At 44.4% G+C, this 16,232-nt stretch overlaps 1 protein-coding gene across 1 annotated transcript; it reads right to left on the bottom strand.

The window, feature by feature from the left end:
• Nucleotides 1–2,337: 2,337 nt before the first annotated feature.
• On the bottom strand, nucleotides 2,338–15,991 carry pygmb (phosphorylase, glycogen, muscle b). Its single transcript, XM_070854458.1, has 20 exons — nucleotides 15,612–15,991; nucleotides 14,140–14,241; nucleotides 13,332–13,410; nucleotides 13,124–13,227; nucleotides 12,500–12,631; nucleotides 12,008–12,119; nucleotides 11,811–11,893; nucleotides 10,683–10,826; nucleotides 10,138–10,230; nucleotides 9,778–9,924; nucleotides 8,967–9,130; nucleotides 8,643–8,757; nucleotides 8,197–8,298; nucleotides 7,959–8,106; nucleotides 7,829–7,887; nucleotides 7,427–7,568; nucleotides 6,895–7,102; nucleotides 4,451–4,585; nucleotides 4,102–4,168; nucleotides 2,338–3,674 (listed from the first exon to the last, which is right to left on the bottom strand). The coding sequence occupies exons 1-20, from the start codon at nucleotides 15,852–15,854 to the stop codon at nucleotides 3,525–3,527; spliced, it is 2,529 nt and encodes an 842-aa protein (XP_070710559.1). The 5' UTR covers nucleotides 15,855–15,991; the 3' UTR covers nucleotides 2,338–3,524.
• Between the last annotated feature and the right edge of the window lie 241 nt (nucleotides 15,992–16,232).

Here is a 16,232-nt window from a genome sequence, read left to right as displayed (position 1 = left end):
TGAATAAAATGTATGAATGATGTGTGAATGAGTAAATGGTAAATGGTCTGTGTTTGTATAGAGCCTTTCTAGTCATTTCAGCTACTCAAAGCTCTTTTTCCATCACATCCTCATTCAACCATTCACACATCATTCATACAGGAGGAATGTAATTTGGAGGAGACTATTCTTTCAACCTCATTCACACACTGAAGCTGCTTCAGGAGCAAGTTGGGGTTTAGTGTCTTGTCCAAGGACACTTCAACATAATGGGTGAATGAGGATGTAATGTAAAAGCACTTTGAGCAGTCAAATGACTAGAAAGGCGATATACAAATACAGATTATTTACCACTTCACCCGTCGCACCCCAAGCTGTAGCTCCTTGGCATTGTGATTAAACAATTCAAATGTCTTTGATTTACAACATTAAATTTCAGGTGTAATGTTTCAGGTGTTAGTTTGTGTACTTCTTTCAAACATTACATATTAACTTCAGCTAATGTATTGACATATATGAACATCAACAGATAACATCAACCAAAGAAAAGATGGAGGACATATAAGTGTAAATAAAAAAGAAAAATACATTTTCTGTTAGCACCAGGCAGCTGTGATAGAAATCTTTGGATGTGGATGTCGAAGTCAGTCACAAAGGAAAATTCCAAAAACCCCTGTATGAAACGGAACCAGAAGTTCAGCATTCCCGCGCCCGAGGGAGGGAGACAGGGCAACAGGCCTAAGTGTGGTCCTGGGCCCAGCTTAATGCCACTATGCTGGAGTTTTCCCCAGTGAACGAGAGGGCTGCCTCCATGCGACTACGGGTTGCTGGGGGGAAGGCTCTGACTGTGCGTATGCACCAAACAGCAGTTCAGAGTATTTGGCCTTCTTGGAGTCTCTGGATGGCATCCTGGAAGGCTCCATAGTTCTCCATAGTAAATCCTTCTCCTCACCTACAAGGTTCTTAATGTTCAGGCTCCATCATATCTTAAAGAGCTCATAGTACCATACTACCCCACTAGAGCACTGTGCTCCCAGACTGCAGGTCTACTGGTGGTTCCTAAAGTCCTCTAAAGTAGTGATGGAGCCAGAGCTTTCAGCTATCAGGCTCCTCTCCTGTGGAATCTCCTTCCAGTTTGGGCTGGGGGGGCAGACACCCTCTCTACATTTAAGAGTAGACTAAAAACCTTCCTTAGTGATAAAGCCTATAGTTTAGGGCTGGATCAGGCCTTGGACCAGCCCCTAGTTATGCTGCTATAGGCTCAAACTGCTGGGGGACTCCCATGATGCACTGGGCTCCTCTCTCCTCCTCTTCCTCTCCATCCTGATGCTTCATGTCTCTTTAATATCTGTTACTAACTTGGTATCTTCTCCGTAGCCTTTCTGTGCTTTTCTCATCCCTCAGGTTCCTGTGGATCCTGGTCCTGGTTCTCCTGCTGTGGTTCCTAGGTTCCTGTGGATCCTGGTCCTGGTTCTCCTGCTGTGGATCTCAGGTTCCTGTGGATCCTGGTCCTGGTTCGCCTGCTGTGGTTCATGAACCTGTGCTTCATGAATCACTGCTGCGGTTCATCAGCCACTCATCATGTTTTTCATTGCTACCACAGTGCTAATTTATTAGTCACATTCCTATTGTCAGTGCTATTAGGGGGTGGCTGTGGCTCAGTGGTAGAGTGGGTCGTTCCTCAACCCTATGGGTCAACATGTTGAAGTGTCCTTGGGCAAGACACTGAACCCCAACTTGCTCCTGAAGCAGCTTCAGTGTGTGAATGAGGTTGAAAGAATATTCAACCAAATTACATTCCTCCTGTGTGAATGAGGATGTGATGTAAAGAGCTTTGAGTAGTTGAAATAACTAGAAAGGAGCTCTACAAATACAGACCATTTACAGACCATCCTGTAGCTGCTGTTAGTATAGTAGTATAGTAGTATAGTAGTAGTATAGTAGTATATTTGTGTTCAAGCATTTACAAGCAGTATGCACACATTTAATGTCTTGAAACACACTCCAATATACTGGTGTTTTAAGCAGATATGCAGTAATACATTTCAACAATTATTAAATTGTGTTTTACCACATTAATCTATCTCTATTCTATCTACTTATTATCTACTGCAACCTCCACTTGTGGGTCTGGGAGGTTCCACAGATGTTGACAACTACATAGGTGTGTTATAAACCATTCATTACATGTTTATATGCCGTGTATTAATTCTAGGAGGCTTTTCTGATCCCAATCTTTTTTGGGGTCAGGAACGTTTGAGAAGCTCTGGGCTTATCCTTAATTTTTACACAAAAACAAAGTTGTCCATGTGTCCTTACTGAGGTGCACTGAGTGAACTGAGACACCTGAGCTGTTGCTGTAGTTTAGTCTTTTATTGACCAAGAAAGAGAGAGAAAGACCGACAGTGAAATACTAGGTTCGGCATAGTGGGCAGGTCTTTCTGCAGCCCCTACAGTCTGAACCACAGCAGTCAGACAGTCATATGGAGTAGCTGAAGCAGGACAATATGTTGTTACACTGTCATGGACTCATCTATGTTATAAACGTACATGTACACCACAGAATACACATATATTCCAAAGAGAAATTCAGTCACTTGGGTCTTAGGCAAAGAAGGCTTTGTTAATTTCAAACACAGGTCACTTTTGGAACAGGGTACTGCAGAACGAGACAGACACAAACATGATGAGATCACAGGTAAACTGATGGGCCAATACTTCAGCATCAGAAGGTTCCCTTGACCATGAATATTACACACAAATTTATTCAGCAGACACCATAAAACACAAATATTAATGTGAACATTAATCAGCAGGGAATATAGAGACATGCATCCTTCCACATGGTTCAGTCACAGTGATACCTTGAGGCTGTGGTACAAATCACCCACCGCACGTTCCTCCTCTCCACCATGGAAGACCTGGGTTGGTTTGGAACCGTAACAGTGCTGAGGTTTGTTGGTATTTTTGCTGGGTTTCGGTAGCCATACTGGCTCAAATGTAGAAAGGGAATGTAGTTAGAATTGTGGTTTGTATCACGGTTGTAGGAAACATGCAGTCCACGCTTGCTTAAGCATATTGCCCCTGATTTTGTCATAACACGCATACGTTCTGACTCAGCTCCTAATTGATGCTTTCACCTAGAATTTCCAAACATTAGTGGTGAGGAATTTTTTAGAAAATATCAGGATTATTGGAAACTATAACAAAATAGGGAAGTATATCTTTAATGTTTTCACTCTAACTGAAGAATCCCATGACTTCAAGGTGATCTAAGATGTTTCTTAGCTGCACAAAGGCTCACGTGGAGATACAAGATTTTCAACCAACAGTGAGAATATGCATTGCTGGTGCACAGAGGGGAACAAAATATAGATTCTGAATTAGCCCACTTACTGCAAGATGAGCTTGAAGTGATAGATGCTGCATAAGGACCAATAAAGTAAGGAAACAATGCTACAGTACACAGTAAATAAGCTACAGAGTTTCCTTCAGTGGTTGGATCACATGGTGAGCTACAGTGAGGTGGATGAGGCAGAGGAGGTTTAGCGAGGATCATCAGGAGCGGGAATCTTCTCCATATTGGGCTCCATACCCCAGATCTCCCTGGCATACTGGGTAATGGTGCGGTCACTGGAGAATTTACCACAGCCAGCGATGTTATGGATCACCATCTTGGTCCACTCTTTAGGGTTCTGTTAATACACAGGCAGAGGAGGTGAAAGGGTGTTGAGACTAAATATATTGCAGTGTAGCACGGTACAATGAAGTATACCATAGTTCGCTATAATGTAATATAACAACAACAGCACTATAATATAGTATCCATATAAAGTATTATGATATGGTATAGTAGTATAGTCTTTAAGAACAATATAGTAAAGAACAAGATACTGTCAAATAGCATTGCACAACTAATGTGTCATACATAGAAGCAGAAATTCTACAGTTCATACATATTTAATGCACAGAGCGCTTAAAAAAAGCTCCAGTTGGGGCTACAAAAGCTTCAGCTTCAGTTTAACAAAAAGAAGTCATGATGTCAGAGAGTCGTCATGCTGTACTAGACTGCTTGACAAATTCTGTTTTTTCCTCTTGATTTCCTCTGGCTGACATACTGACCTTATAGAGTGCACTGACTTTCTCTTGACATTTGATGTAGTCTTCATAGTCTGCAAACACCTTGAACCTGCAGCAGAGTGAAAATGGATGAGATGAATCATTCCAATATAAATCCATACTACATTAATATGATCCAAGTAGGGCAATTTCAAATTGGTTTTATACGGCCTGTACATCTACAGCATCCACCTGTTTGGTTATAGGTGGTCATGATAATGCTTAACATTGTCAAAGGAATGTGAATGAAACTGAAACACTGATGACACTGCATGACTGGACATAAGAGTGGGCTACGTGTCAGCATAAACAGCATGCCGATTCCTCAGCGTCAGCATTAGTGTGCTCCAACCTGTCATGGTGCATCAGCATGTTGACGAGGTCTTTGAAAAGGTCGGGCTGGCCGGGGCTGAAGGAGCCTCCAGAGATCTGGTCCATTGCCTGCTTCAGCTCAGGGATGCGGTTGTAGTATGACACGGCGTCATAGCTGAGGGCAAAAGACATTCAACAGACATCGCAATGAGACTCTTTGCTTACATGTCATCCCCTTTCTCTCACCTCTGCTTTTCCCATCCCTTTTCTGTCCCATCAATAAAGCAGAAATGCCAAAAATCACCTTTAAAAAATACATTAGAATATGTATTATGTAACAACATGGATGAATTTAACCCTAAAAACTGGTGCAATGTAGCTTTAATTCCTTTAAAAGAAAGCAGTAGACAGTTTTTTTTCCTCTATTGAAGTATTTCCCAAATGACCTAATCTGATTAGATCGCTTATAGAATAGTTCCACATTGACCTAAAACAAAAGCAACAAACCTTGGGCAACACACTGAAGTTATGCTTCAGGAGCAAGTTGGGCTTCAGTGTGTGAGAATAATCTGCAATTTAGATTCCTCCTGTATGAATGAGGATGTAATGTGAAAGCGCTTAGAGTAGTCGGGATGACTAGAAAGTAAATACACAAACGCAGACAGACCATTTCTTTCAAACAACATGAGTAGCCTTCTTGCAAAGCCCAAGCTGAAATAACCCTACTGACATCACTATGACATCACCAGGGTTATTTTCTTAACAAAACTTACAGAAGACATTATAAAACTTTTCTTAGGCTGAGTGGGACCAACCATGTAAACTGGCTTTTATATGTAAAAATCTCCAAAACATTAAAGGTTGACCCGAATCCTGTCCGTAACCCCTCTTTGCGACCCAAATTGACAACACTGGTTCTGCTAAATTTGAGACCTAATCCTGACCTTATTGCCCTTTATTTCATTCATTACTGGCGGTTAGCGCACCAGGCCCTTTCATTGTTCCCACTGCGCAGACTATTGCCAGATAGTCAGAAGCAGAGAAAGCCTCATAATCTATAATTGAAAATAACCAAACCTTAACCTGACCTGGCAGAGGCAACCGATACAAAACTTTCAATCATCCTCCAATTTCCCAGATCTCAGTAGTGCCATTATATAAAAGTGGAGACATCTCAGACCTTAACAACTACATGCTGCCATTGACTCAATGAACATACTACAGCCACAACAGTCTGAAGCTGCAGCTGCTATTGTGCTGTGACCAGAGCGACCTCTCATTGTTCCTTGTTCAAGACAGGCGATCATAAAATCCTTTTCCAAAAACTTTAGCCTTTAGGTCTCGATGCAGCTTCACTTAATTGGTTCCTCCCATATCTAACAGAAAGAAGTGTTGTTGCTGATGGATCTCAGTCAAGCCTTCTAACCATCAGAAATGGGGTGCCACAGGGGTCTCTCCTTGGTCCATTGCTGTTCACATTATACATAAATAACAATTCATACTAACCACTACTGCAATGTACATTTTATGCTGATACGATTTTATATGGTCTGCATTTGATTAATTCCAGGTAGCACTTGTTAATCACAAACTGCTTTAAATACAGAAAAGACTAGGTACATAGTATTCTCCACCTCCAGTGATTCTGACTATCCTGCCATTAAAACTTTAAGAAGGGCACTCCTATCACTCCAAATCACACAGATACTTAGGAGTTTGGCTTGACAACAGACTATCATTTAAGACTCACAATCAATTGTCCCAAAAATGGGTTGTTTTTCTCAGGTCGCTCTTGTAAAAGAGACTGCCTGGCTTAATAAAGGGTAAATAAAAGAAAATAAAAACCCTCGAACCCTGGTGGTTTCCTCGCTCTTAATCAGCCACTGCTTAACTTAATTTTGCTCATTGTTGCTCACACAGAATTCCTGCCCTCCTCCTTGCTCTCAGGCTGCTACTGTGCCCTTATTAAATGTCTGCCCTCTCATTTCTCCTCTGCTCGCAGAATTTGTGCAAGGACCCTGTCAAAATTCCCCAACCAATAGAATCCCATGTATACTGTATACATTATAGGTGAATTCCTTTTACTGCGTAGCTACATAGATGTATTTTAAGGATTGGAAAATAGGAAGCAAGGCTGTTATTCACTTTATATAAATCATGTTCACCGTTGACCAGAATTAATAATATTTCATTATTCATATCTATGTTTTAGAACTGCGTTCATTATTGTTGCTGTTGTCGTCAAGTTTGTATCAAAAATAAAATGTACTGTCCAAAATTCAGGATTAATTTTTTTGGTTTTTATTTTAAGAAAAGTCACTCAAGGGTTTTTGGCCTCCTGCTTCCTCAGAAATCTCGTGGCAGCTGCCAATACACCTAAATTGCAATGGGGGTTGAATCATTTTGAGTGTACCAGCCACCTCACTCAGTAATAACATCAGGGCATGTTTTATGTAATTTGATTCACACCGTTAGGGGGCTCACCCTTTCTTGTCCAGAGCCTCCACATCATCCACCCTCATGCCAAAGATGAAAAGGTTCTCCTCTCCAGCTTCCTCTGCCATTTCCACATTGGCTCCATCCATGGTGCCGATGGTGAGGGCTCCATTCAGCATGAACTTCATGTTCCCAGTGCCAGAGGCCTCGGTCCCTGCTGTGGAGATCTGCTCCGACAGGTCAGAGGCAGGGATGACTGCAGGCAGGACACAGGAGGGAAAATCCAGAATTACAGTTTTTCCAACTCTACTGCAGCTCTGCATGAGCACAGGGCTTTGGCTTTCAGACTCTTAACGCTTCATGTGGTAAAAATAAAAAAAAACTTTAAGTCAAAGTCAAGAAATGCCAAAAACCGTCGGCACTGCCTCATTTAGTCATAACTTCATCGAGTACTCAGGTTTGATGTCCAATCGTCGACAATAAATCAATAAAGCACAAGGTGAAGCTGAACCCTGCAGTCCTAAATGTCAATGTTCAAGATTTAAATCTTCAAAGATTCTAAATGCACATTATCCATTACCCTTCTCAGCCAGAGTGACCCGATAGTTCTCTAGGAAGATGACTTTGAGGCGATCTCCCACCACAGGGTCGCCATTAACAATGTCTCCAATTGATGTGATCAGCTTGATGATCATCTTGGCAGTGTGGTAACCTGGAGCTGCCTGGAAACACAAAAAGAACAATTACAACTAACTACGACTAAGTGCAGTGCATGTATGATTCCTGTTTTCACATTACCTGTGTGGAATTGCTTTTGTCGTTTTGCTGAAAATGTAGCATCTTAAAATCGAATATGTAACCTGTACTCATCGGCAACAGCATTCTAAAACCTAAGTCCTCACAGGACTAACTTTAGGACTGGAAACCGAAAACTAAATATTTTACAACTGTGATGTAATGTGGCACCTTCAGTTCCACTCACCTTTCCTCCAATCATGATGGTCCTGGGAGTCCATGACTTATTGGGTTCCTTCTTGATTCCTGATTAAAAATAAAAGTTAATTCAGAGTCCATAATCATTTCCTGAAAAGTAAAAAAGAAAAAGCACCCACGGTTGTACAGTGTGATGATGTGCAGGCAGTTGAGCAGCTGTCTTTTGTACTCGTGGATCCTCTTCACTTGGACATCAAACATGGAGTTGGGGTTGATCTTCACCTTGTAATGTTCTTCAAGATGGGCAGCAAACTTCATCTTGTTCTCCTACAAGTTGAGGTCATACGAAGAAATGATATTAGAGACAAACCAAGAAGGATGATAATTTTCTTATCTTTAAGCTTTTCAAGCTCTCACTTGTTTGACTTTGGCAACATCCTGAATAAAGGCATCATCGTCCACGAAGACCAGAAGTTTCTTCAGTTGGTCCAGGTCACGGATGTAGTCCTCACCAATCCTCTAAACCAAATGAGACCCATAGTATTTGTCATGGCATAACATGTGTCAAATTAGGTCAAAACATCCTGCCAAGTATAAGAGACACAGCAGTACACTTCTGCAGTGGTGTTACAAAGTGGTGGGGCTGGGGGCACCGGCTCTGTCAGCATGTGAAATGACCTCAGCGGTCAAAATAGAATCAGGAGCCTGCTGGGGATGTATAGATTTTATTATGGCCATCTGTTTCAATTACTTCGTTTCTGAGGGTGGAAACTGTCCCCATTTAAGAACCGATCCCTACATTTAAAAATAATGCTAACCCTTGTTGTTTATGCTCTCTTCAATATAGTGCTCAACAAACGCACCTCTGCAATGACGTCAGCCAGGCCAGGGTTGCACATGACCAGCCAGCGCCTGGGTGTGATGCCATTGGTCTTGTTCTGAAACTTCTGAGGGTCAACGTCATAGAAATCCTTGAACCTGTGGAGGAGAGGAGATGCTGATTATATCTAAAGTATTAGCACAGGAAATATTTTTAGTTTTAATGTTGTGAATTTCTTTGTTCTTGAAAAGTTTGTAGCAGGTTTCCAATTATATCAAATCTACAATTGGCCAGAGGCCCCTTTACAATACTGTAATACTAGCAGACACAAGTGAGAGAAGAGATGGGGGTGAGTTGGTTTCCCTACACAGTGTTTTTGATGATTTCAGAGTGGATGCGGGCCACTCCGTTGACAGCATGAGATCCCACAATGCACAGGTGAGCCATGTTGATTTTCTTGGCGTCTCCTTCCTCGATCAGGGACATTCGGCGCAGGCGGTCAGAATCTCCAGGGTACAACTTAGTGATGCGCTGGAGGGGTGAAGGAAAGACATCTCAAGGATTCAAGGAACTGTATCTCTGTGGGAGCAGAGCTGTTTGCCTGGAACTTCGAGTCCAAGTCAAGTTGCAAGTCCTCAGTTCTACTAAAAGACTCAACTTACTTGAGACTTGAAGGCAAAAAGCTCAGAAGTCCTGAAAAATGTGAGTATTCGTGCTGTTTGGAGCCGTCAATTGAATTTCTAACAAACAGGAAGTGCAACATCTCCATAACTTAATGCACACTGACTACGTCTGACAATTACCGTGAAGACATAACTTCAATATTAGAGGAGGCCTTTTGCGTCTGGTTTACAATCAGGGTCCCAGGATTACAGGACATTACATCTTTATAGATGCAATTGCAGAGATTTAAGCCTCACACTCAGACTCAGAACATGGGCAGGATATAGAACTCCTCAATCTACATAATCTGGCATCTTTTGATTAGAAAACTGCATCGTCGTGCACATGAAATTGCACACAGTCCCCTGATCCACTGTTAATATAAAAAAAAAAAATCTTTGGTGCTGCATTAAAGGCAGGAATGAGTAGTGCCCCCCCCCCCCAAAAAAATGGCCCCAAGTCTGTGGAAGTCCATTGGATCGTTCTCATAAATCTACATTCAGCTCTTGTTTTACCTCCAGGTGCCTCTTGTTGATCTCATAGATGATCTCCAGGTGACGAGGCAGCAGGTTCTGGAAGAGGTTGACCGGCCAGCGCTCCAACGCTTCAGGCAGGACGGTGTGGTTGGTGTAGGCACAGGTACGAACCACAATGTCCCAGGCCTGCACAGAGAGGACAGGAGCCCACACAGGTAAGTTAATTTGCTAGAGCACTGCGCTCCCAGACTGCAGGCCTACTGGTGGTTCCTAAAGTCCTCTAAAGTAGTGATGGAGGCACTACAGTTGGAAAGAAGGTTTCTGATATTCTTAGACAAAATGACAACCTCTTTGTTTTAAGCACACTGTTTGTTACTGCACTGCTGGAATGTCATATACCTTCTCCCAACAGAGTTTCTCCATGTCCACCAGAATCCTCATCAGCTCAGGGATGGCCAGAGCCGGATGGGTGTCATTAAGCTGGATGGCCACCTGCAGACCAGGCAGAGGAAACAGTATCACACAAGTTTTACAGAGTGAACTCAGACATTCAGCAGAGCACAAACTTCTTCTTCTTGTTTGTTCGCTTACACTTGTTTATTTCAGTGAACTTTGTAAAGCACTATGAGACACTCTGTTGTGATATTGGGCTATACAAATAAATTGAATTGAAGTTGCCATATGTAGTCTGCTTAAAAGAATTACTGGAATGTGTATTTGAGTTTCCCAGTAACGTGGAAACTGTAGACCTCCCAGTTCACATAACCAAGCATGGCAGACAGCCTCGGGTTATAATGAAGGTAAAAATCTGTTCTATTCATCATCAAAATCTGTTCTATCTCAAAAGGTAACAAACAAAACAACAAGATTTAGCACAACAATCTATTTGTGAAGGGTTGATACAGTCAGTTGTAACAGACCATACCATGTGATGGATGTCTTACCTTCTCTGGCAGCGTAGAAAGGTCTAGTCTCACAAACTCTGTGGAGCCAAATTTAGAGGCTTTGAATCGACGGATGATGTCTTGAAGAGTTGCTGCTACAACAAAGTACTCCTGCTTCAGACGCAGCTCCTTCCCTTCAAAGAACTGAAAAAGGCATCATCGCGCGTGTACAATACCTGTGCTACTGAAACTGCAGCACGTTTGCAATCTTTATTCTAGAAACACCTGAAGCCAGAGCTGCTCTGGGGGCAGGTATTATCCTGTTGGTAGAGTTAAAAGCCGCATTGAGGGCAGCACCTGGGGGCAACAGCACAACCAGCTGATTTGTGTGTAGTATAGTACATTAGTAGGAAGTATATTTTCCTCCATTTTCACTAGCCCGAGTCCCATTTCATCCAGCTGCTCGTCCGACCTGACAATAGGTGGAAGCAGCCGTAGGTTCTGGCTGCGTTAGCTTAGCTCTGATCCCAGCTCTCTCCTCTCCTCCAGAGGCGTTTGCTTTAATCCAAACATTAATTCTGCCATAAGTAATAAGTGTTTCAGCAATAAAAGGCGAAAAATTTGGCCGATAGTTAAAACAACAATGTAGTGAACTGTGACTGAGCTACGCCTGCTGCATCTAGCTGCAGCTCCCTACTGTGTTCATCAGCTGCTCTTCAACTGTGTCTGACAGATAGAACACAGTGGGTTTGTCCCTGGAAACAGCTGCCTGCTGCTGCTGCTAAAAAAAAAAGTTGTGTCCATAAAACCAAAAAATGGGCCACAAAAGCTCTGTAGAACGGAGGAAAACAACAGGGTTGCTGATAATTGTCAGTGGGATCATCACTTTGTAACAACCCCTTTCACTATATAGAATTAGAATTAATATATATACTCATTTGATACATTGTTAATAAAAAAAAAATAGCTAGCAGCAGGTTTTATGGAGCATTTATTTTGGAAACTTTGTGCTCAGTCATGTCACTTAACCTGATACTCGCCTATCCAAGTTTCTTGCTCAGTTGGACTGCCATCATGTTCCCATATCTCAGCATGTAACGTGGCTAATACAATGTTATGAGAATTACGAGAAACGTAGACCGATGTCGGTGGTTGGCATTTGTACACACAATAAATAAATCCACTCACGTTGTCGTTGGGGTAGAGAACCCTGGAGATGTTCTCAGCCAGGTTTCTGTCCAGCACAGCCTGAATGTAGCCTCCAACATTAACTGTGGGACATCAGCAGTCACCGTTTTTCATTAGTGAATGAGCTTACCTAGACTTGTATTCAGCAGCTGATGATCTGTTTCAACTACGTGACACACACACACGACGAAACTCACAGTCTTTGAGGTTAAAGTCGCAGGGAGCCTTAGCAGACCAAAGTCTCATGGTGTTGACGATGTTGTTTCTGTAGCCGGGGACTGGGGTGTCATAGGGGAGAGCCAGAACCACCTGGACCCAAACATGACAGTATTACTCCATTATTTTCTGTGTGACGTGTTTAATATCGCTGAGCTCACGCTGACTTTTTACCAGAAAGACATTCTCCATTACACAGTTTATCCACCAGGGAGCGCTGCTCACCTCGAATCTAAAAGGATTCTTACCTTTTTCTTTATGCTCACAAGAAATACATCATCATTACTATACATCAATACATGCATTATATTTGATATTGGCCCAAAACCTCTGGCCAAAGTATCTTATTAGTCAGTTCCAACACTGATGTTTATTCATCAGTTCTGTAGTAAATATGAAATCATTATATCCACTATATGGTGTTTAATAAAAGAGGTCAGCTCTGGCGTCTGATTGGTGCCCGTTCTGCTAACCTGTGTGTCGACCCACTGCACTCCTTCAGCGGTGTGCTCCACTCGTCCGTAGTAGTGGACAGGGCGCATGTACTCGGGGCGAGCCTTCTCCCAGGGGTTACCGTACCGCAGCCAGTCGTCGGCCTCCTCCACCTGTGGAAGCACACGGCGTGCATGTAATATGGGACAGCGGATGTGGATTCAAGACGCACTCCCTCACACCCAGGCCCGAGAGAGAGCTCATGTATTAGAAGATTATCCCATTGGGGCTAGATGTACTGCTGGTCTCCATCCCAGACTACCATATTATCACCAGGAAAAATAATACAGAACAAGTACTTCACCTTGTGCCAACATTTCAAATTCTTACAGGATGTGTACATGCTCCATCATCGTAGTACATTTTCATGGGAGCAATAATATTTGTGTATGATAAGTTATTTGTTTAACATGAAAGCTGGCTGGCACTCTGTGGAAAAGATCTGCTCAAAAACATGTCATTTGCCTCCAGGTGGAACAGACCGCTCAGGTAGAGCAGGTAGCCCAGAGGTAGTGGGGAGACGTTTGACTTTTGAGGTCTCTTGTTTTCACTAAATTCTAATCTAAAGCACATTTAATCACACAGCGACCACCAAGTGAAAGTACCTGCCAGCCGTCCGCTAATTTTTGATTAAAGATGCCAAACTCATAGCGGATGCCGTATCCATACGCAGCAAGACCCAGAGAGGCCATGGAGTCCAGGAAACAAGCTGAGAAAACACACACACACACACAGGAGGGGGGGGGGCTGTTTGAGACGTGGCTGTCCACAGCATTAAACACAACTGTCAATCAGGGCGAAGCAGGAGCTCACCAGCCAGACGACCCAGCCCACCGTTGCCTAGACCAGCATCTTCCTCGATGTCCTGCAGCTCCTCCATGTCCAGACCCAGCTGAAAAACAAGTCAACACGTTGGACTGGCATGAACAACACCCTCCCCTTTGTGAACACATGCCCCGTTCCTCCCCAGGTTCTGAGCTCTGGATGTGTGTTACTGAGCCTGTAATGTCTTGTGGGTGAAAGCATGAGAGTTTTTGATCCAGCATCCAGGTGCCATGCTGGGGAAGTTTCCCCACCAGCTGTTAAACTGGAGACACCAGCGTTATCGATTTCACTGCTCATTTTACAGGAAAAGATGTCGGACGACATGTTAACTGAATGGGTTTTATTTCTGTAATAGTCGGTGTATGGCCGAACATCACGCAGCACTGCCACGGTGAGCCTGGAGCTCAGAGCCAGTAAAAAGGACACGAGCTTTACTGATGAAGGTCCGTTTATTTGACTCGACTGGAGAACATCCTCATAATGTCTGAGACATAAACCTGATGGTGTCATGCAGATGTCAGCAGGGTTAGCTCAGGCCTGTGGCAGGGAGTTTAAAACACAAGCGATCACTTTTAATCAAGGGCCACTGAGAAGGACACACACACACACACACACACACACACACACACACACACACACACACACACACACACACACACACACACACACACACACACACACACACACACACACACACACACACACACACACACACACACACACACACACACACACACACACACACACACACACACACACACACACACACACACACACACACGATCCTTTGCCTCACTTGGTATGTGGCTTCATCACAGGCGTTCTCCAAAGCCAGGTTCACCATGGTGTTCTGCAGAGTCCGGCCCATGTAAAACTCCAGGGAGAGGTAGTAGACACGCTGCAGGAAAACAGAGAAAAAGAAATGAGTCATTCAATATCCACCTGAAGCTGCCAACGTTTATATTACATCAATATTCCTTCAGCCATCTACAGCTTTACACCTCTATGCAAAAACATTTGCTTTGCATAGTTGGCGAACGCTCAGTCACAGCTACAGCTAAAAAAAAACTCAAGTTAACAAAACCGTGCACGAAAACTCCCCACTAAATCCTTGGGAGGATACTAAAAATACAGCATACGTGCTCCAGTTGGTGTCCCTAATGGAGCTCAACATTATCTCTCAGAAGGGTCATTACCGACACCCCCTCCAACAGTCCCACACCCAGAGAACTGAACCAAAGCTCGAGCCCACAGCAGCGCTGCGCCATGTCCCCTTTTCATGTCATCAACACGGCGTCCATCCATTAGAGAAGACAGTGTGTCAGACCGCTTACATCCAACGGCAGAGCACAGCAGCTCTTTAACCTCTTACAGGAGAACACTGCTGCTGCTGCTGCTGCTCTGCTTCACGATAAACAGAGGACCAAATCCATCTGAGTGCTCTCTGACACCCCCACTCTGTCAGAGGTTCTCAGCCCACAGCCCAGTCATCTGTCCTGGACAGGTGAACACCTGTCAGATGGTTCAGTCAAACAGCTCAAACAGCTGCTCACTGTAGTTTTTAATCAAACGGGAGGAAACAGTGGATTTGTTGGGGGCTATTTTCAGTGGCGGATGAAGCCACATGTGGTGCTGTAGTGACTGTGTGTGGGACTGCGTCAGAATAAACTATGGTGTGTGTGTGTGTGTGTGTGTGTGTGTGTGTGTGTGTGAACAGTGGGGCTCCCTGATGAGGATCATCCATCAGGCTGGGATCCACTCAGCAGGATGCTGAGCTCATGACAGGGGAAAGTGGCTAATGTGGCTTCATCTGCCTTTTTCATTGCAGGGGGGCCATTTTGTGAGAGGCTGTGTGCGGTGCAGGGAGGGATGGACGGCGTTACGTCACACACACACACACACACATCCAGCAACCAGTTGCGCGTCCAGACCCCTCCGGTGCAGGATGGGCGCAGGAGTGTGTTCACTGCGGCGTCGGCGGCGCGCAGCGCATCAGACCAAGGCGACTGAGGCACAGACACGTGCACGAGCAGCGCATTATGTAACAGACCGCTCTGATACACAGGAAATGTCCGCACGCGCACACACACAGTTTGGATGCACAACATGTGTCAGACAAAGCAGCTGGAACATTTCTATAAATGGATAGAGGGAGTCAGGGCGAACGTGCACGCGGGGCCATCAGTTGTGATGGTGCTGCACAGAGCAGTGCCCCCCCCCTGTGCCCCGCCCCCCCGATCAGCTGTGTGTACGTGCAGGACCTCTTACTTTGGGGTCTTTCTCATAGTAGTGCTGCTGCGTCCGGATCCAGCGGCCCACCAGGTGGTCCCGCACCGTGTTGGCCAGGGCGAAGTAGTAGTCCCGTTTGGTGGCCACATTCCGGTCCTTCACCAGGGTGAAATGGAGGTGTCGGTTAAAATTAGTTTTCAGGTCCGAAACGTTCTCCACCCCCGCCAGCCCTCGGACTGAGATCTGCTTCCTCTTGTCGTGGTCGGTGAGCGGCCTGGCCATGTCTGCCGTCCGTCCGTCCGTCCGTCCGTCCGCTTCTCACTGGATGTCACGTTCAGGCTCACCTGGTGCCCCCCCTCTGACTCCGAGTATACACCGACGGTGGGATGGGGCAGCCCAGCCTCTTTATAGGACCACCACTGTGTCAATTCCGCACGTCCCACGTTTTTCCGGTCGGTACCTTCAAAATAAAAGTCGAACATGCCTTCGTTAACGAGCCCATAGTCGATCTGTCAGTGCGTCACGCGCCTGCTTGGATCAGTGCTCCGCCACAAGCAGTCGGTACCTGACTAGCTTGTGTTTGTTCCAGAGCTGTGGCTGCTTTCAGCCAAAATAAACTCCACACTGCGTTAGTTTCTTAGGTTTCTTAGTTTAGGTCTC

The sequence above is a fragment of the Pempheris klunzingeri genome, chromosome 23, assembly GCF_042242105.1.
Source record: "Pempheris klunzingeri isolate RE-2024b chromosome 23, fPemKlu1.hap1, whole genome shotgun sequence".
In the NCBI taxonomy this organism is placed as follows: Eukaryota; Metazoa; Chordata; class Actinopteri; order Acropomatiformes; family Pempheridae; genus Pempheris; species Pempheris klunzingeri.
The sequence above is the reverse complement of the archived record's forward strand: the minus strand, read 5'-3'. Positions and strand labels throughout refer to the sequence as shown.